The sequence below is a fragment of the Erinaceus europaeus genome, unplaced genomic scaffold, assembly GCF_950295315.1.
Source record: "Erinaceus europaeus unplaced genomic scaffold, mEriEur2.1 scaffold_707, whole genome shotgun sequence".
In the NCBI taxonomy this organism is placed as follows: domain Eukaryota; kingdom Metazoa; phylum Chordata; class Mammalia; order Eulipotyphla; family Erinaceidae; genus Erinaceus; species Erinaceus europaeus.
The window spans coordinates 1-19,478 of NW_026647764.1; the positions used below are offsets into that span (position 1 = coordinate 1).

The window sequence follows — 19,478 nt, forward strand, 5'->3', positions numbered from 1 at the left end:
GTGTGTGTGTCTGTGTGTGTGAGTGTGTGTCTGTGCATGTGTGAGTGTGTGTGTGTCTCTGTGTGTGTGTGAGTGTGTGTGTCTGTGTGTCTGTGCATGTGTGAGTGTGTGTCTGTGTGTGTGTCTGTGAATGTGTGAGTGTGTGTGTCTGTGTGTGTCTGTGCATGTGTGAGTGTGTCTGTCTGTGTGTGAGTGTGTGTGTGTGAGTGTGAGTGTGTGTGTCTGTGCATGTGTGAGTGTCTGTGTGTCTGTGCATATGTGAGTGTGTGTGTGTCTGTGTGTGTCTGTGTGAGTCTGTGTGTCTGTGCATGTGTGTGTGTGTCTGTGTGTGCATGTGTGAGTGTATGTGTCTGTGTCTGTGTGTGTATCTGTGTGTGTGTCTGTGTGTGTGTGTCTGTGTGTGTGTCTGTGTGTGTGTGTCTCTGTGTGTGTGTCTGTATCTGTGTGTGTGTGTCTGTGTGTGTCTGTGTCTGTGTGTGTCTGTGTTTGGGTGTGTGTCTGTGTCTGTGTGTGGGTCTGTGTATGGGTGTACCTGTATCTGTGTGTGGGTCTGTGGGGGGGGTGTCTGTGTCTGTGTGTGTCTGTGTCTGTATGGGTTTGTGTGTCTGTGTGTGTGTGTGTCTGTATCTGTGTGTGTGTGTCTGTGTTTGGGTGTGTGTCTGTATCTGTGTGTGTGTGTCTGTGTGTGTGTGTATCTGTGTGTGTGTGTGTGTCTGTGTCTGTATCTGTCTGTGTCTCTGTGTGTGTGTGTGTGTGTGTGTGTGTGTGTGTGGGTCTGTGTATGGGTGTGCCTGTATCTGTGTCTGTGTTTGTGTCTGTGTGGGGGGTGTCTGTGTCTGTGTGTGTGAGTGGGGGTCTGTGTATGGATGTGCCTGTATCTGTGTGTGTGTCTGCATGGGGGGGTGTCTGTGTGTGTCTGTGTGGGTGTGTATCTGTGTGTCTCTGTGTGTGTGTCTGTGTGCACAGTGTGTTGGGGCGGTGGCTGGTGTGGGGCAGTTGCAGTGGCAGGCCAGCTGGCCATGTGAGGGTGGACGGGGCAGGGCGGGGGTCTCAGCCTGTGTCTTGGGCCTTCTGTGAGATGGGTGCAACCACCATGCCCTCCAGGGAGGACCAGGGGGTGCAGGGTGGCTCTACCCAGAGGGTCCTCCCAGACCCTCCAGAAAGGCGGGGGGGGGGACACACAGCTCACAGGCAGAGCTTCCAACTCCAGGAAACCCTGGGCTTGGGCCCCCACTGGCCTTGGGAGTGTGGCTGTGGGGGGTTAGGGGGGTTAGGGGCCTGGGGGCTGTGTGTGGGGTTAGGGATACGGGGCCTGAGGGCTGTGTGGGTGTTAGGGGCCTGGGGGCTGTGTGTGGGTTAGGGATACAGGGCCTGGGGGCTGTGTGTGGGTGTTAGGGGCCTGGGGGCTGTGTGTGTGGGTTAGGGATACAGGGCCTGGGGGCTGTGTGTGGGGGTTAGGGATATGGGGTCTGGGGCTGTGTGTGGGTTAGGTATACGGGGCCTGGGGGCTGTGTGTGTGGGTTAGGGATATGGGGTCTGGGGGCTGTGTGTGGGTTAGGTATACGGGGCCTGGGGGCTGTGTGTGTGGGTTAGGGATATGGGGTCTGGGGGCTGTGTGTGGGGGTAAGGAGTACGGGGTCTGGGGGATGTGTGTGTGGGTTAGGGATATGGGGTCTGGGGGCTGTGTGTGGGGGTTAGGAGTACGGGGTCTGGGGATTGTGTGTGGGTTAGGGATATGGGGTCTGGGGGCTGTGTGTGGGGGTTAGGAGTACGGGGTCTGGGGCTGTGTGTGTGGGTTAGGGATACGGGGTCTGGGGGCTTGTGTGGGGGTTAGGCGTACGGGGTCTGGGGGCTGTGTGTTTGGGTTAGGGATACGGGGTCTGGGGGCTGTGTGTGTGGGTTAGGGGTACAGGGTCTGGGGGCTGTGTGTTTGTAGGGATTCAGGGCCTGGTGGCTGTGTGTGTGGGGTTTAGGGATACAGGGCCTGGGGTCTGTGTGTGGAGGGTTGTAGGGAAACTGGTGGGGTGGAGTCTGCATGGTGGTGGTTAGTAACTGGGGCTGGGGGTCCGTGTAGCAATTAGGGAAACAGGTACAGGGTTTCGTCAGAGCCTGGAACCCCATCTTCCACGGTATCCAAAGGTCCTGGCTGTTGGGAGAGGGGCTGAGGGAGAGGGTGAGGTACGTTGCGGATGAGTGAGAGAATCCGTGATGGGGGTGTGTGAGGGGTGGGGGATGAGTGTATGTGACTGGGTGTCCCTGCCCCCCTGCCCCCTGTTCTGCCTCCTCCCCCCTGAAGCCCCCTAGCCTGCTCTCGGGACCCTGGCCCCCGCCTGGCTCTGGGTCACAGAAGCCAGACAGCAGAGGTGGCCACTGACATAGGGGCTGCACAATGACAGCTGGGGCCTAGTGGCCACCTCCCCGCACCCTGCACCCTGCACCCTGCACTCTGCACTCTGCACCCTACACAGGCCCCTTGCTGAGCCCCACCCCTGCTGCCCTGTTCCTCCTTTTGCCAAATATGGGTGCTCCACACGGGGCCTGCCACTCCTGGGCCAGGAAGTGGCCCTTGCGGGCACTGGGGCCAGGACACTCCAGGGACAGCCTTGTGGGGACAGTGGGGACTACCTGTCTACTCGTGGTGGCTGCCCAGCACCCAGGCACCTCCACCTGGGGGGGGGGGGGCTTGGCTCAGGGAGACTCCCAGGAGGGGTGGGGGCAGGTCACGAAGAGGTCACACAGAGGCGCCCCACCCTGTCTCTGGGCCCGCAGGGTGCCGTCCTGTGCTGGGTAGGGCTGGGGTGCGTTCCCCTCTGGGGTGCGTTCCCCTCTGGGCCCACAGGGTGCCATCCTATGCTGGGTAGGGCTGGGGTGCATCCCCTCTGGGAGCCCTGCCTTGGTTTCCCCGCATGGATGTTGGGGTCTGTCTGGGTCCCGGGGTGACACTTCCCAGACTGGGGGCAGTGTGGGGAGAGGGTGCTTGGCGGGCCCTCTGGCCTGTGCCTCGAGCAGCGGAGAGCGTTGTCTCCCCCTCATCACCAGGCTTTGAGGGGTCCCAGCTGTAGGGGACCCAGGAGCAGGGCTGCGCCTGCCCCCACAGCATGAACGGGAACCCCCTCCCCTTGGCCTGGGGAGAGTTCTGCTTTTTGTGGGAACTGGGTTTTGACACCTCAGGTCTGGCTGTCATGGCAGGGCTGGGAACCCCAGGCTCTGGGGCAGAGGTCAGCTGGGGCCGGGAAAGCATGGGCCCTCCCGCTCTGGGTGCCGGTCCTGGGGGCTGCCACCGCACCGTCTGCCCTGGGAGCCTCCCAGGACACGGCAGCCCAAGTTGGGTCAGCGACCCAGGGACGGCCACTCAGCCGGGCCAACATGGGGGCAGCAGGTGTGGCTGGAGGAACAGGTCGTGGGGACACCACCCCAGTCAGGGCCCAGCCTACTCGGGAGTGAGTGAGCCTGTGAGCGAGTATGCATGAGAGAGAGAGAGAGAGTGTGTGTGTGTGTGTGTGTGTGTGTGTGTGTGTGTGTGTGCCTGTGAGTGTGTGTGTGCCTCTGAGTGTATGTGACTGTGTGTGTGTGTGAGTGTGTGTGACTGTGTGTGTGCCTGTGAGTGTGTGTGTGTGACTGTGTGTGTGAGAGTGTGTGTGTGTGACTGTGTGTGTGCCTGTGAGTATGTGACTGTGTGTGTGCCTGTGAGTGTGTGTGCCTCTGAGTGTGTGTGACTGTGTGTGTGTGAGTGTGTGTGTGCCTGTGAGTGTGTGTGACTGTGTGTGTGACTGTGTGTGTGACTGTGTGTGTGCCTGTGAGTGTGTGTGACTGTGTGTGTATGCCTGTGTGTGTGACTGTGTGTGAGTGACTGTGTGTGTGCCTGTGAGTGTGTGTGTGCCTCTGAGTGTATGTGACTGTGTGTGTGTGTGAGTGTGTGTGACTGTGTGTGTGTGCCTGTGAGTGTGTGTGTGAGTGTGTGTGTGTGACTGTGTGTGTGAGAGTGTGTGTGTGTGACTGTGTGTGTGCCTGTGAGTATGTGACTGTGTGTGTGCCTGTGAGTGTGTGTGCCTCTGAGTGTGTGTGTGACTGTGAGTGTGTGAGTGTGTGTGCCTGTGAGTGTGTGTGACTGTGTGTGTGACTGTGTGTGTGACTGTGTGTGTGCCTGTGAGTGTGTGACTGTGTGTGTATGCCTGTGTGTGTGACTGTGTGTGAGTGACTGTGTGTGTGCCTGTGAGTGTGTGTGAGAGAGTGTGTGTGTGACTGTGTGTGTAACTGTGTGTGTGTGAGTGTGTGTGACTGTGTGTGTGAGCCTGTGTGTGTGTGACTGTGTGTGAGTGACTGTGTGTGTGTGCCTGTGAGTGTGTGTGTGAGAGTGTGTGTGACTGTGTGTGTAACTGTGTGTGTGTGAGTGTGTGTGAGTGTGTGTGCCTGTGTGTGTGAGCCTGTGTGTGAGTGTGTGTGTAAGTGTGTGTGTATGCGTGTGAGTGTGTGTGTATGCGTGTGAGTGTGTGTGTGAGTGTATGTGAGCCTCTGTGTGAGTGTGTGAGCCTGTGAGTGTATGTGTGTGTGTGTGTGTGTGTGTGTGCCTGTGAGCCTGTGTGTGTGCCTGTGTGTGAACCTCTGTGTGTGTGAGTGTGTGTGCAGATGGTGTGTGTGTGAGCATGTGTGTACACCTGTGTGTGCACCTGTCTCTGGCCAGGCAGGCCCCCCTGAAGCCACAGCCTCATTTTCCACCAGCCCCTCCTTGGGGACAGTGTGAAACCCCCCCAGGGCACAGGCCTTGGGGTCACCCAGCCTGCTCCCTACAGGCCACCCTGCACCCCTACCTCCTGCTGCGCCTCCTACTGACTCTGCTCTCCCTGCGGCCCGGTAAGTCCCAGCAGCTCCCCACACCCATCCCCTCAGCAGCGCTGTGCCCCTCAGCCCCTCCACCCGGCCCCTCCCGTGCCCCCTCAGCCCCGTCCTCCCCTCCTCGCAGCCCCCCCCCCCGTCTTTCCTCACGCCCCCTCAGTCCTCCCCCAGGAGTGCACCAAGTACAAAGTGAGCACCTGCAGAGACTGTGTGGAGTCAGGGCCAGGCTGTGCCTGGTGTCAGCAGCTGGTGAGCCCCACACACCCGCAACGCCCCTAGCCTGCCCCACCCCACCCCTGCTCTGTCCGGGCTTTGGGGGGCGGCGGGGGACCCTCGAGGACCGGGCCCTCGGCCCTCGGCGGCCACCCACCCAGCTGCCTCATCTGCCCAGAACTTCACGGGGCGCGGGGAGCCCGACTCAGTGCGCTGCGACTCGCGGGTTCAGCTGCTGCTCAAAGGCTGCCCTGCTGACGACATCGTGGACCCCAGGAGCCAGGCTGACAGCCGCCGGGACCCAGGAGGCCGGGAACAGCTGTCCCCCCGGCATGTGACTCTGTCCCTGCGGCCGGGTAGGGACAGGACAGTGGTGGGGAACAGCTGGGGGGGGGGGCTCTCCTCAAGCCCGTCACCAGCATCCCGTCCCCACCATCCCCTGTCCCCACCGTCCAGTCCCCACTGTCCCCCCACCATCTCCCATCCTCACCATCCCCCGTCCCCACCATCCCTGTCCCACCATCCACCATCCATAATGTCTCTGTCCCCACCATCCCCCATCCGTAATGTCTCTGTCCCATCATCCCTCATCCATAATGTCTCTGTCCCCATCATCCCCCATCCATAATGTCTCTGTCCCCATCATCCCCCATCCATAATGTCTCTGTCCCCATCATCCCCCATCCATAATGTCTCTGTCCCCATCATCCCCCATCCATAATGTCTCTGTCCCCATCATCCCCCATCCATATTGTCTCTGTCCCCATCATCCCCCATCCATAATGTCTCTGTCCCACCATCCCCCATCCATAATGTCTCTGTCCCACCATCCCCCATCCATAATGTCTCTGTCCCACCATCCCCCATCCATAATGTCTCTGTCCCCACCATCCCCCATCCATAATGTCTCTGTCCCACCATCCCCCATCCATAATGTCTCTGTCCCACCATCCCCCATCCATAATGTCTCTGTCCCACCATCCCCCATCCATAATGTCTCTGTCCCCATCATCCCCCATCCATAATGTCTCTGTCCCACCATCCCCCATCCATAATGTCTCTGTCCCACCATCCCCCATCCATAATGTCTCTGTCCCCACCATCCCCCATCCATAATGTCTCTGTCCCATCATCCCCCATCCATAATGTCTCTGTCCCATCATCCCCCATCCATAATGTCTCTGTCCCCATCATCCCCCATCCATAATGTCTCTGTCCCCATCATCCCGCATCCATAATGTCTCTGTCCCCACCATCCCCCATCCATAATGTCTCTGTCCCCATCATCCCCCATCCATAATGTCTCTGTCCCCATTATCCCCCATCCATAATGTCTCTGTCCCCACCATCCCCATCCATAATGTCTCCGTCCCCATCATCCCCCATCCATAATGTCTCTGTCCCCATCATCCCCCATCCATAATGTCCCTGTCCCCATCATCCCCCATCCATAATGTCTCTGTCCCCATCATCCCCCATCCATAATGTCTCTGTCCCCATCATCCCCCATCCATAATGTCTCTGTCCCACCATCCCCCATCCATAATGTCTCTGTCCCACCATCCCCCATCCATAATGTCTCTGTCCCACCATCCCCCATCCATAATGTCTCTGTCCCCACCATCCCCCATCCATAATGTCTCTGTCCCCACCATCCCCCATCCATAATGTCTCTGTCCCATCATCCCCCATCCATAATGTCTCTGTCCCATCATCCCCCATCCATAATGTCTCTGTCCCCATCATCCCGCATCCATAATGTCTCTGTCCCCACCATCCCCCATCCATAATGTCTCTGTCCCCATCATCCCCCATCCATAATGTCTCTGTCCCCATCATCCCCCATCCATAATGTCTCTGTCCCCACCATCCCCATCCATAATGTCTCCGTCCCCATCATCCCCCATCCATAATGTCTCTGTCCCCATCATCCCCCATCCATAATGTCCCTGTCCCCATCATCCCCCATCCATAATGTCTCTGTCCCCACCATCCCCCATCCATAATGTCTCTGTCCCCATCATCCCCCATCCATAATGTCTCTGTCCCACCGTCCCCATCCCCAGGCCAGGCGGCCGTCTTCAACGTGACATTCCGGCGGGCCAAGGGCTACCCCATCGACCTGTACTATCTCATGGACCTGTCCTACTCCATGCTGGACGACCTCAGGAACGTGCAGAAGCTGGGCGGGGACCTGCTGCGGGCACTCAACGGCATCACAGAGTCGGGGCGCGTGGGTGAGCCCGCCCTGCCCAGGCCGCTGTGTCCCACGGGCCCATCTCCTTTCTCCACGTCCTCGTGTCCCTGTGCTCCGGAGCCCTGTGTCCCCTCTGCCGACCCTGTCCCTGTGTCCTGTGCCCGTGTCCCTATATCCAACACCTTTGCTCTCGTGTTCCTGTGTCCCCTTTGCCCTGTATTTTCAGGTTCGCGTACCCCCCGACCCTGTGTCCCCATCCCCCATGACCCCGTAACCCCCTCCCCTGACCCCGTGCCCCATCCCACATGACTCTGTAACCCCATCCCCTGACCCCGTGCCCCCATCCCCCATGACCCTGTAGCCCCTTCCCTGACCCCGTAACACCCTCCCCGGACTCTGTGCCCTGTCCCCCATGACCACGTAACCCCCTCCCGACCCCGTGTCCCCATCCCCCATTACCCTGTAACCCCCTCCCCTGACCCTTTGCCCATCCCACATGACCCCGTAACCCCCACCCCCCATGGCCCCGTAACCCCCACCCCCATGACCCCTTAACCCCCATCCCCCATGACCCCGTAACCCCCTCCCCTGACCCTGTAACCCCCTCCCCGGACCCCGTGTCCCAGGCTTTGGGTCCTTTGTGGACAAAACGGTGCTCCCGTTTGTGAACACACACCCCGAGAAGCTGCGGAACCCGTGCCCCAAGCGGGAGGAGCGCTGCCAGCCGCCCTTCTCCTTCCGCCACGTGCTCAGCCTCACCAGCAACTCGGAGCAGTTCCGCACAGAGGTGGGCAAGCAGAGCATCTCAGGCAACCTGGACGCACCCGAGGGCGGGCTGGACGCCATCATGCAGGTGGCCGCCTGCCCGGTGAGCCGTGGGCAGATGGACAGATGGACGGACTGAGGCTGGTGTTGGGGGTGCAGGCTGGGGCTGGAGTGGGGGGCAGGTGGGATGCAGGGCTGGGGCGGGGGGCAGGTGGGATGCAGGGCTGGAGCAGGGGGCAGGTGGGATGCAGGGCTGGGGCGGGGGGCAGGTGGAATGCAGGGCTGGGGTGGGGGGCAGGTGGGATGCAGAGCTGGGATGGGGGTGCAGGCTGGGGCTGGAGTGGGGGGCAGGTGGGATGCAGGGCTGGAGCGGATGGGCTCCTCTGAGGCGATGGTTTGGGGGGCTGGAGCGGGAGGGTCCCTCGCCCCCAGAATCAGGCAAGGTGGTGGGCAGCCGGCAGGCCTTGGCCCCAGAACCAGGGGATACGATGCCCACCCCCCACCCCCACCCCCAGGACGAGATTGGCTGGCGCAACGTCACGCGGCTGCTGGTCTTTGCCACGGACGATGGCTTCCACTTTGCGGGAGACGGGAAACTGGGCGCCATCCTCACGCCCAACGACGGGCACTGTCACCTGGAGGGCGGCGTGTACAAACGGAGCAATGAGTTTGTGAGTGGCCGCAGCCGGGCTCTGGGGGTCAGGGCATCAGCTCTGGGGGTCAGTCCCACCCGGGGACCCTCCTCAGCGTCAGCTCTGGGGGTCAGTCCCACCCGGGGACCCTCCTCAGCGTCAGCTCTGGGGGTCAGTCCCACCCGGGGACCCTCCTCAGCGTCAGCTCTGGGGGTCAGTCCCACCCGGGGACCCTCCTCAGCGTCAGCTCTGGGGGTCAGTCCCACCCGGGGACCCTCCTCAGCGTCAGCTCTGGGGGTCAGTCCCACCCGGGGACCCTCCTCAGCGTCAGCTCTGGGGGGTCAGTCCCACCCGGGGACCCTCCTCAGCGTCAGCTCTGGGGGTCAGTCCCACCCGGGGACCCTCCTCAGCGTCAGCTCTGGGGGTCAGTCCCACGCGGGGTCCCTCCTCAGCGTCAGCTCTGGGAGGTCAGTCCCACCCGGGGACCCCCCTCAGCGTCAGCTCTGGGGGGTCAGTCCCACCCGGGGACCCTCCTCAGCGTCAGCTCTGGGGGGGGGTCAGTCCCACCCGGGGACCCTCCTCAGCGTCAGCTCCGCAAGCCAGGGCCTGGGTCCCCCACAGGCAGCCTCAGAGCCACCCTCCCTGAAGGGGCAGCTGAGCCCCACCCTCCACAGGAAGCGTGTCCCCCACGCCCCGGAGCCCGCCCTGGGGTGCCCACCCCTGCCCTGCCTTCTCGGGCACCGACTCAGATGCCCTCGTCAGCCACCCACGGAGCTGCGGGCACAGAGGGCGCCGGGGTGCCCTCTACTCCGGGGTGCGTCCCAGGCCCCTTTGTCGGCGGAGGGTGGGGCCCCGGCCGGCCGCTCACTGCCCGCCTCGCAGGACTACCCCTCGGTGGGCCAGCTGGCGCACAAGCTGGCCGAAAGCAACATCCAGCCCATCTTCGCCGTGACCAAGAAGATGGTGAAGACCTACGAGGTGAGTGGCGCCGAGCCCGCGTCCTGGTGCCGTCCCGCCCCGTCCGGCGCCCGCGGTCCCCTAGAGCAGGCGAGGCCCGGAGACACAGGGACGACGGTTCCGGTGCCCCTGACGGGAGGGTGTGTGCGCCGGCGGGCGGGCTGCGGCCTGGGCTTCTCTTGGCCGCTCTCATCGGGTTTTATTCACTTTTGCCTCCAGGGTTCTCGCCGGGGCTCGGTGCCGGCGCTAGGAATCCACGGCTCCTGGTGGCCAGTGTGTCCATTTTAGTGGACGGGACAGAGATGGAGGGGGAGATAGAGAGAGAGAGAGAGAGAGAGAGACACCTGCAGCCCTGCTTCACCACTTGTGAAGCTTCTCCCCTGCAGGTGGGGATGGGGGTTCGAACCTGGGTCCTTGTGCTTTGTACTGTGTGCTTATCTCGGGCACCACTGAATGAAAAAATCAGACCAGGAATGGGGAAATTGCCCACACTGGAGTGTGAAGCCCCAGCTCTGCACACACACGCGCGCACACACACACACACACACACACACACATTCACACATACACTCACACACACTCGCTCACACACACGCTCACACACACGCTCACACACACACACACAGTCACACACACACTCACACAGTCACACACACGCTCACACACACTCACACACACACACTCACACAGTCACACACACGCTCACACACACTCACACACAGTCACACAACTCACACACTCACACACACTCACACAAAGACTCATACACACACACTCACACACACACTCACACACACACTCATACACAGACACACTCACACACACTCACACACAGACACACACACTCACTCACACACACACACTCATACACACACACACACAGACACACACACTCACACGCACTCACACACAGACACACACTCACACACGCACACACACGCACTCACACACACTCACACACACACTCACACACACACACACGCACACTCACACACACACTCACACACTCACACACACTCACACACACACGCACACACACGCACTCACACACACACGCACACACACGCACTCACACACACTCACACACACACTCACACACACACACTCACACACTCTCACACACTCACACACACACACACTCACACACTCACACACACACTCACACACACACACACTCACACACACACACTCACACACACTCACACACACACGCACACACACGCACTCACACACACTCACACACACACACTCACACACACTCACACACGTGCGCGCACACACGCACTCACACACACACTCACACACACTCACACTCATACACACTCACACACTCACACACACACACACACACTCACACACACACACACACTCACACACACTCACACACACTCACACTCATACACACTCACACACACTCACACACACTCACACACACACTCACACACACGCGCACACACACGCACTCACACACACTCATACACACACACACTCACACACACACGCACTCACACACACACACTCACACACACACGCACTCACACACACACACTCACACACACACGCACTCACACACACACTCACACACACACGCACTCACACACACTCATACACACACACACACACACACTCACACTCACACACACACACACACACACACACACACACCCAGATGCCAGCCCCCAGTGGCCTGCCCTCCCCTCTCCCCTGTGCCCTGGGGGCTCTGTGGTGCCGTGTGCACAGCTGGGATGTTCTCTGGTGATACCTGTCTGCGTGAAGGCGGCAGCTCGAGGTCCCCAGCTGAGGTGTGTCCCCCAGGCCCCTCCACATGCCGCCCCTGCGGGCTCCGACCTCACCGAGGGCCTGGGACCAGGTTCCCCGGGGGCCACAGGAGCAGGGAGACGCAGAGGTGTGGGGCCCCGGGGCGGGCGGCCCTGACGGGGCTCTTCCTGCCCACAGAAACTCACGGAGATCATCCCCAAGTCGGAGGTGGGCGAGCTGTCTGAGGACTCCAGCAACGTGGTCCAGCTCATCAAGAACGCCTACAACGTGCGTGCGGGGCCTCCTCCGCGGTGGGGCGGTCTCTCCCCTGGGGTCACGGCAGGGGCGTGTGGCGGCGGGGAGACATCTTGCCAGGGGCCTTGAGCGCGGGGAGGGAGCCCACGCCCCCAGCTGGGCTAGCGGGCAGCCGGGCTCCTGCTCAGACGTCACCCCCGCCCCAGGAGGGCAGTCGGGACACGGGTGGGAGTCGGGCCAGGGGAGGGGAGGCTCTGTCTGCCCACCCGTCCGCCCGGGAGTGGCCCCGGCTCACCCACCCCTGCGTGGGGCGCCCCCGTGGAGCCGCCGTGACTACCCAGGGGGCTGCGTCCCTCTCCGTCCTCCGGCAGCTGAGTCTCGTTCCCTGACGGGCACACACGGGGGTCGGCTGAGCCTGCCTCGGGGGCTGCCGTCTGCGCCCATGCGTCCTGTCCCGTCTCCCCGTCTCTCTCATCTCTCTCTCCACGCGCGCGGCGGGCTCGGGGCCATGTGGGGAGGGGCAGGCGAGCAGGGCCCGCAGCCTGCAGTCTCCCTCACCGTCTCCCTCACCGGCCCCTCTGCCTGCAGAAGCTCTCCTCCAGGGTCTTCCTGGACCACAGCGGTCTCCCCAGCACCCTGAAGGTCTCCTACGACTCCTTCTGCAGCAAGGGGGAGCCCAAGCTGGACCAGCCCCGCGGCGACTGTGACGGCGTCCAGATCAACGTCCCGGTGAGCCCGCCCGCCCGCCTCTGGCGCGTCCTGTGGCGGGGAGCTGGGGGGCAGACAGGCCCTGCGTGCAGAGGGTAGCGAAGGCCGTGGCCCTGCGTCCGTCCGGGTGAAGTCTGGCGGCAGGGGGAGGCTGAGGTCCGGGGGCCCGCGGGCTGCGCTGAGGCTCCGTTCCCCCTACCCCATAAGCAGAGCCTCTTAAAGCAGGCGGCCAACCTCTCCAGCGTGGGGGTGTCAGGGGCCAGTGTGAGCCCCCCTCCCCCGGCTGTGGGGACAGGCGAGGGCCGGCCCCAGCCCGAGGAGCCTGCCCGGCTGAGCCTGTGCCCGCAGGTCACGTTCCAGGTGAAGGTGACGGCCAGCGAGTGTGTCCAGGAGCAGTCCTTCACCATCCGGGCGCTGGGCTTCACGGACACGGTGACGGTGCGGGTGTCGCCTCTGTGCGAGTGCCAGTGTGGCCGGGAGCAGCGGGGCCAGGGCCTGTGCAGCGGCAAGGGCGCCATGGAGTGCGGTGTCTGCAGGTGGGGGGTGTCGGGGGCAGGTGTGTGTCGGGGGTGGTGTTCCCCTGCAGGTGTGGCAGTGGCAGGTGCGTGGGGACAGGTGTGTTGGGAACAGCTGTGCCCAGGGCAGATGCGTGGGAACAGGAGTGTGAGGACAGGGGGACTGGGACTGGCGTGTCCTGAGCAGGTATGTGGGAGGCAGGTGCACGGGGCCAGGTGTGTAGGGGCCGGGTGTGTAGGGGACAGGTGTGTAGGGGCCAGGTGTACTCGGGGCTGAAGCTGGGGACAGGTGTGTAGGGCCAGGTGTGCTCGGGGCTGAGGCTGGGGACAGGTGTGTAGGTGCCAGGTGTACTCGGGCTGAGGCTTGGTGCCAGGTGTGTAGGGCCAGGTGTGCTCCGGGCTGGGGCTGGGGCTGGGGCCAGGTGTGTAGGGCCAAGTGTGCTCGGGACTGGGGCTGGGGCCAGGTGTGTAGGGCCAGGTGTACTCGGGCTGAGGCTTGGTGCCAGATGTGTAGGGCCAGGTGTGCTCGGGGCTGGGGCTGGGGCCAGGTGTGTAGGGGCCAGGTGACTCGCTTGGTGCCAGGGGTGTAGGGCCAGGTGTGCTCGGGGCTGGGGCTGGGGCCAGGTGTGTAGGGGCCAGGTGTGCTCGGGGCTGGGGCTGGGGCCAGGTGTGTAGGGGCCAGGTGTGCTCGGGGCTGGGGCTGGGGCCAGGTGTGTAGGGGCCAGGTGTGCTCGGGGCTGGGGCTGGGGCCAGGTGTGTAGGGGCCAGGTGTGCTCGGGGCTGGGGCTGGGGCCAGGTGAGGGGCGTGACAGGTGTGGCAGGAGGCCGGGCCGCCCGCAGGTGCGACGCGGGCTACATCGGCAAGGCGTGCGAGTGCGGGACGCAGGGCCGCAGCAGCCAGGACCTGGAGGGCAGCTGCCGCCGCGACAACAACTCGGTGGTGTGCTCGGGGCTGGGCGACTGCGTGTGCGGACAGTGCGTGTGCCACGCCAGCGACGTGCCCAGCCGCCAGATCTACGGCCGCTACTGCGAGTGCGACAACTTCAACTGCGAGCGCTTCGACGGCCGCGTCTGCGGGGGCGAGGGTGAGGGGCGGGGCCTGCGGGGCGAGGGGCGGGGTCTGCGGGGCGGGGCGGGGCCTGCGGGGTGAGGGGCGGGGCGTGTTTGGCGGGGTGAGGGGGCGGGGCGTGTTTGGCGGGGTGAGGGGGCGGGGCGGAGTCTTCGGGGCGAGGTGCGGGGCCAGTGGGGTGAGGGCGAAGGGGCAGAAGGGGCGGGGCCTGAGGGGTTGGGGCGGGGCCTGGGGCGGGGCGGGGTTTGTGCCTGCGGGGGCGGGGTGAGGGGCGGAGTCCCGGGTGCGCGGCGTCTGGGGTCCAGGCGGCCTGGTCTCCGCGGCCGACCCGCCCCCGCCCCGCCCCGTCCCCGCCCCCGTCCCCGCAGAGCGCGGGCTGTGCTACTGCGGCCAGTGCAAGTGCCGGCCGGGGTTCGAGGGCTCGGCCTGCCAGTGCGCCACGTCCACGGCCGGCTGCCTGACGCGCCAGGGCTCCGAGTGCAGCGGGCGCGGCCGGTGTCGCTGCAGCGCCTGCCAGTGTGAGCGCGGCTACCAGCCGCCGCTGTGCGAGGACTGTCCGGGCTGCCCGTCGCCCTGCGGCCCCTACGCGTGAGTGCCCCGCCCGCCCGGACTCTGCCCCCAACACTCCGCCCTGGCTCCGCCCCACCTGTGCCCCCCCCCCCCCGCCCACATGACTCCTCCCCGGGCCCTCCCCGCCTCCTCCCGGTTCCGCCCCTACCCGACCTGGCCCCGCCCGACACCGGCCCCGCCTCCTCCAGGCCCCGCCCCCGGCCCAGGCCCCGCCCCTTCCCTCGGCACACTGGCACCCCACTCTGGTCCCCGGGACTCATCCCCCACCCTGGACCTCCGGACGCCCTACACCCCAGGAGCACCCTGGCCCTCAGGCCCCCACCCTGGCTCCCCGGACCCCCACCCTGGCCCCCTGGGACCCCACCCTGGCCCTCAGGACCCCACCCTGGCTCCCCAGACCCCCACCCTGGCCCCCCGGGACCACCACCCTGGCCCTCAGGACCCCCACCCTGGCCCTCAGGACCCCACCCTGGCTCCCCGGGACCCCACCCACCCTGGCCCTCAGGACCCCACCCTGGCTCCCCGGGACCCCACCCACCCTGGCCCTCAGGACCCCACCCTGGCTCCCCGGGACCCCACCCACCCTGGCCCTCAGGACCCCACCCTGGCTCCCCGGGACCCCACCATGGCCCTCAGGACCCCACCCTGGCTCCCCGGGACCCCACCCACCCTGGCCCTCAGGACCCCACCCTGGCTCCCCGGGACCCCACCCTGGCCCTCAGGACCCCACCCTGGCTCCCCGGGACCCCACCATGGCCCTCAGGACCCCACCCTGGCTCCCCGGGACCCCACCCACCCTGGCCCTCAGGACTCCCACCCTGGCTCCCCGGGACCCCACCCTGGCCCTCAGGACCCCACCCTGGCTCCCCGGGACCCCACCCTGGCCCTCAGGACCCCACCCTGGCTCCTCGGACCCCCACCCTGGCTCCCAGGATCCCCCCACTCTGCATCCCTGGACCCCCAATCTGGGATCCCCATTCTGGACTTCTGACCCGTCTCTGCACTCTTGATCCACTGCTGGACCCTGAGACCCCCACCCAGACCCCAGACACTTCCCTGATCACCTCCACGCCCCCCCTGGACCCTTCCCCTGCACCCCCCCAGCACCCCGGCCCCAAGCCCAGGTCACCCTCCGGAGCCCCCACCCCTGCACTCGCTAAGCGCTCTCCCCCACTCCCAGCCTCTGTGCCGAGTGCCTCCGCTTCCAGAAGGGTCCCTTCGCCCAGAACTGCTCTCAGGCGTGCGGGGGGCTGCAGCTGCAGCTCAGTGCTCGGACCCAGGGCCGCAGGTGCAAGGAGCAGGACTCAGAGGGATGCTGGATGACATACTGGCTACAACAGCGCAATGGCTGGGACCGCTACTCCCTGCACGTGGACGGAGACAGGGGTGAGGGCCCCCCCCCCCCGACAGGGGTGAGGGGGTGGGGCAGCTACTCCCTGCACTTGGACAGAGACAGGGGTGAGGGTGGCGGGGGCAGGAGGCAGGGATGAGGGTGGCGGGGGCAGGAGGCAGGGATGAGGGTGGCGGGGGCAGGAGGCAGGGGTGAGGGGCCACCCCGAGGCCTCTCCCCGCTCCTTTGGGGGTGGCGAGCGCCCAGGTCCCCCTGAGCCGGGCCTGGGGTCCGGTTGGTTCTGGGGTGGCACGTGCCCGGGAGGCCTGGTTGCGCCGGGAGGCTGACGGCTGCTGCTCCGCAGAGTGCGTGGAGGGCCCCAACGTGGGCGCCATCGTGGGGGGCACCGTGGCGGGCGTGGTCCTCATCGGGGTCCTGTTGCTGGCCACCTGGAAGGCGCTCACGCACCTGAGTGACCTGCGGGAGTACCGGCGGTTTGAGAAGGAGAAGCTGAGGTCTCAGTGGAACAACGTGAGTGTCGCTGGTTCATCTGGGGCCTCACCTGGGGCCTCACACCTGGGGGCTCACACCTGGAGGCTCACACCTGGGGCCTCACACCTGGGGGCTTCCCACCTGGGGCCTCACCTGGGGGCTTCCCACCTGGGGGCTCACCTGGGGGCTTCCCACCTGGGGGCTCACCTGGGAGCTTCCCACCTGGGGTCTCATCTGGGGGCTTCCCACCTGGGGTCTCACCTGGGGGCTTCCCACCTGGGGCCTCACACCTGGGGCCTCACAACTGGGGCCTCATCTGGAGGCTTCCCACCTGGGGTCCCACCTGGGGGCTTCACACCTGGGGTCTCACCTGGGGGCTTCCCACCTGGGGTCTCATCTGGGGCCTCACACCTGGGGTCTCACCTGGGGGCTTCCCACCTGGGGTCTCATCTGGGGCCTCACACCTGGGGTCTCACCTGGGGGCTTCCCATCTGGGGTCTCATCTGGGGGCCTCACACCTGGGGTCTTTCCTGGGGGGCTTCCCACCTGGAGTCTCACCTGGGGGCTTCCCACATGGGGTCTCACCTGGGTGCTTCACACCTGGGGTCTCACCTGTGTGCTTCCTACCTGGTGTCTCATGTGGGGGCTTCCCACCCGGGGCTTCATCTGGAGCCTCACACCTGGGGTCTCACCTGGGGGCTTCCCACCTGGGGTCTCACCTGGGGGCTTCCCACCTGGGGTCTCACCTGGGGGATTCCCACCTGGGGTCTCACCTGGGAGCTTCCCACCTGGGGTCTCACCTGGGTGCTCCCTACCTGGTGTCTCATGTGGGGGCTTCCCACCTGGGGCCTCATCTGGAGCCTCACACCTGGGGTCTCACCTGGGGGCTTCCCACCTGGGGTCTCACCTGGGGGCTTCCCACCTGGGGTCTCACCTGGGGGATTCCCACCTGGGGTCTTACCTGGGAGCTTCCCACCTGGGGTCTCACCTGGGGGCTTCCCACCTGGGGGCATCCCACCTGGGGTCCCACCTGGGGGCCTCACACCTGGGGCCTCATCTGGGGGCTTTCCACCTGGGGTCTCACCTGGGGCTTCCCACCTGGGGGCTTCCCACTTGGCATCTCATCTGGGGGCTTTCCACCTGGGGTCTCACCTGGGGGCTTCCCACCTGGGGGCTTCCCACTTGGCATCTCATCTGGGGGCTTCCCACCTGGGGGCTTCCCACCTGGGGTCTCACCTGGGGGCTTCACACCTGGGGGCTTCCCACTTGGCATCTCATCTGGGGGCTTCCCACCTGGGGTCTCATCTGGGGGCATCCCACCTGGGGCCTCATCTGGAGCCTCACACCTGGGGTCTCACCTGGGGGCTTCACACCTGGGGTCTCACCTGGGGGCTTCCCACCTGGGGTCTCACCTGGGTGGCTTCCCACCCGCTAGGACCTCATCTGTGTTCAAGCCACACACACCCCAGGCCTCACGTGAGGGTCAGATGAGCTCCTTAGAGGCGCCCCATCATTAGCCTCGTGTGGGGAGTGGGGGCCATGGGGGAAGGGTGCCCGACGCCACCTTCCTCTGGAAACACTGAGGTTCTCTCTTAACCTCACCTGGGGGCAGAGAGCCAGTGGGGGGGCGCTCACCCCACCCCCAGCCCACTGGGACCCCACTGAGGGCCTCGCTCCCTCCCTCGGTCCTGGTGGAGCGCATCCCGCATCCCAGCGCGGGACCCTGGCTGTCACGTGGGGATGTTCCCGGGGTGTCGGGGACTCCTCGGGGGCAGACCCCGCTCCTGCTGACGCCTCACGCCTCTCCGCCAGGACAATCCCCTCTTCAAGAGCGCCACCACGACCGTCATGAACCCCAAGTTTGCTGAGGGCTAGGCTGCGGGAGGCCCCGAGTCACAGCCCACGGGGAGCGCCCCAGACCCGGCTCCAGACACCCGCCCACTCCCCACAGCGACGGGCCACGGCGGACTGTGCCCCACCACGTGGCCGCTGTTCTGTTCCCAGGACCACGGTGCCCACTGCTGCGTCCCTCCCGATGGCCTAGAGCTGTGGCCGGTCCCCAAATGTCCACAAAGAGAATAAACGGCTCTGCGGGTCCACCCACTGTGCACGCGTGTCGCGGCTGGGCCACCCTCGTGCCCTCGAGGGCCCCCACTCTGGCGCCCGGACACACGGAGCCTCAGCCCTGGGCACGCTCCCCGCCTGGCCCCACGAACACGGGGGGAGGGGTCCTTGCACGCTGCAGGAGGAGAGAGACAGGGACTGGGAGACGGGGAGAGAGAGCCAGCAGGGTTCCACCATCAATGGAGCTCCCAGGTGTTGCCGGCCTCGGACCCAGGGCCGCAGCTGAAAGGCAGCTGCTCTGTCAGAACCGGTTCCTGCCCCCTCCTCCCTATCTAGGCTGGGAACCTGCTTGGGGGCCCACCATATGGGCGGGTGGGTGAGTGCAGGGATGAGGCCACGCGGAGGGAGGGGCCTGCCTGGGGGGAAGCCCACCAATCCTCCAGCCCAGTCCTGCACGGTGGCCTCGAGGAGACCCCTGGGGTGACCACTGGACTGGCCGGAGCCCTGGGGTGACCGCTCTTCCTGGCGGGTGGGAGGGGGGCTCAGGGACGGCGGTCCCAACAGCCGGCGGTCAGGCGCCAACTGCAGGGCAGCTCTGGGCGAGCGTCCTCCAGGCCCCACGGCCCTCTCAGGGCCCCGCAACACCCAGCCTCCCCAGCGTTCTCCAGCCTTGCTAGGCCCCCGGTCAGCCTAGGGTCCCCCAGTCCCACACACAGCCCCAAGGGACCCCCAGTCCCTCTACTAGGCCCCCTGATCCCCAGGGTCCACCACTCCCAGACACAATCCCAAGGGCATCCCAGGGCCCCCTAGCCGCAGCTAGCCCCCCCCCCCCCCGCTCCCTAGGTTCCCCAGTCCCAGATACAACCTCAGGGGCCCCTAGACCCCCCAGCCACCTGCAGGGCCCACAGGCCCCCCCCAGAATCCTCTAGCCCTGCTGGATATGCCCACTCACCCCTAGGGCCCACCAGTCTGAGACACAATTCCAAGGGCCCCCTAGCATCCCCAAAGGCCCCCAGCCTCCCAGCCCCTGCTAGACCCCCCAGCAACGGGTGTCAGGCTGTAGCGCAGCGGGTTAAGCGAAGGTGGCGCAAAGCACAAGGACCGGCGGAAGGATCCATGT

General features: G+C 64.9%; 1 protein-coding gene and 1 long non-coding RNA gene across 5 annotated transcripts; both read left to right on the forward strand.

The window, feature by feature from the left end:
• Positions 1 to 4,628: 4,628 nt before the first annotated feature.
• Positions 4,629 to 18,402, forward strand: ITGB2 (integrin subunit beta 2). Its single transcript, XM_060184359.1, has 15 exons — positions 4,629 to 4,851; positions 4,994 to 5,082; positions 5,225 to 5,402; positions 7,113 to 7,283; positions 7,870 to 8,111; positions 8,524 to 8,679; positions 9,523 to 9,618; positions 11,554 to 11,643; positions 12,199 to 12,339; positions 12,667 to 12,854; positions 13,674 to 13,918; positions 14,271 to 14,490; positions 15,653 to 15,858; positions 16,167 to 16,333; positions 18,107 to 18,402. The coding sequence occupies exons 1-15, from the start codon at positions 4,644 to 4,646 to the stop codon at positions 18,167 to 18,169; spliced, it is 2,460 nt and encodes an 819-aa protein (XP_060040342.1). The 5' UTR covers positions 4,629 to 4,643; the 3' UTR covers positions 18,170 to 18,402.
• LOC107523382 (uncharacterized) lies at positions 13,078 to 13,626 on the forward strand. 4 transcript variants are annotated; one of them, XR_009548026.1, is made up of 3 exons: positions 13,078 to 13,221; positions 13,256 to 13,353; positions 13,416 to 13,626. It is a non-coding gene; the product is annotated as an uncharacterized LOC107523382 (long non-coding RNA). The 4 variants fall into 4 exon arrangements; XR_009548027.1 differs by having other exon boundaries at positions 13,458 to 13,626; XR_009548028.1 differs by having other exon boundaries at positions 13,256 to 13,269; positions 13,430 to 13,626.
• Positions 18,403 to 19,478: the final 1,076 nt, after the last annotated feature.

Coding starts and splice junctions, on each gene's coding strand:
- ITGB2 (XM_060184359.1), top strand. CDS start 4,644: ATGTGTGTACACCTGTGTGTGCACCTGTCTCTGGCCAGGCAGGCCCCC. Junction 12,340..12,666: donor GCGTCCAGATCAACGTCCCG/GTGAGCCCGCCC, acceptor CTGTGCCCGCAG/GTCACGTTCCAGGTGAAGGT. Junction 14,491..15,652: donor TCGCCCTGCGGCCCCTACGC/GTGAGTGCCCCG, acceptor CCCCACTCCCAG/CCTCTGTGCCGAGTGCCTCC.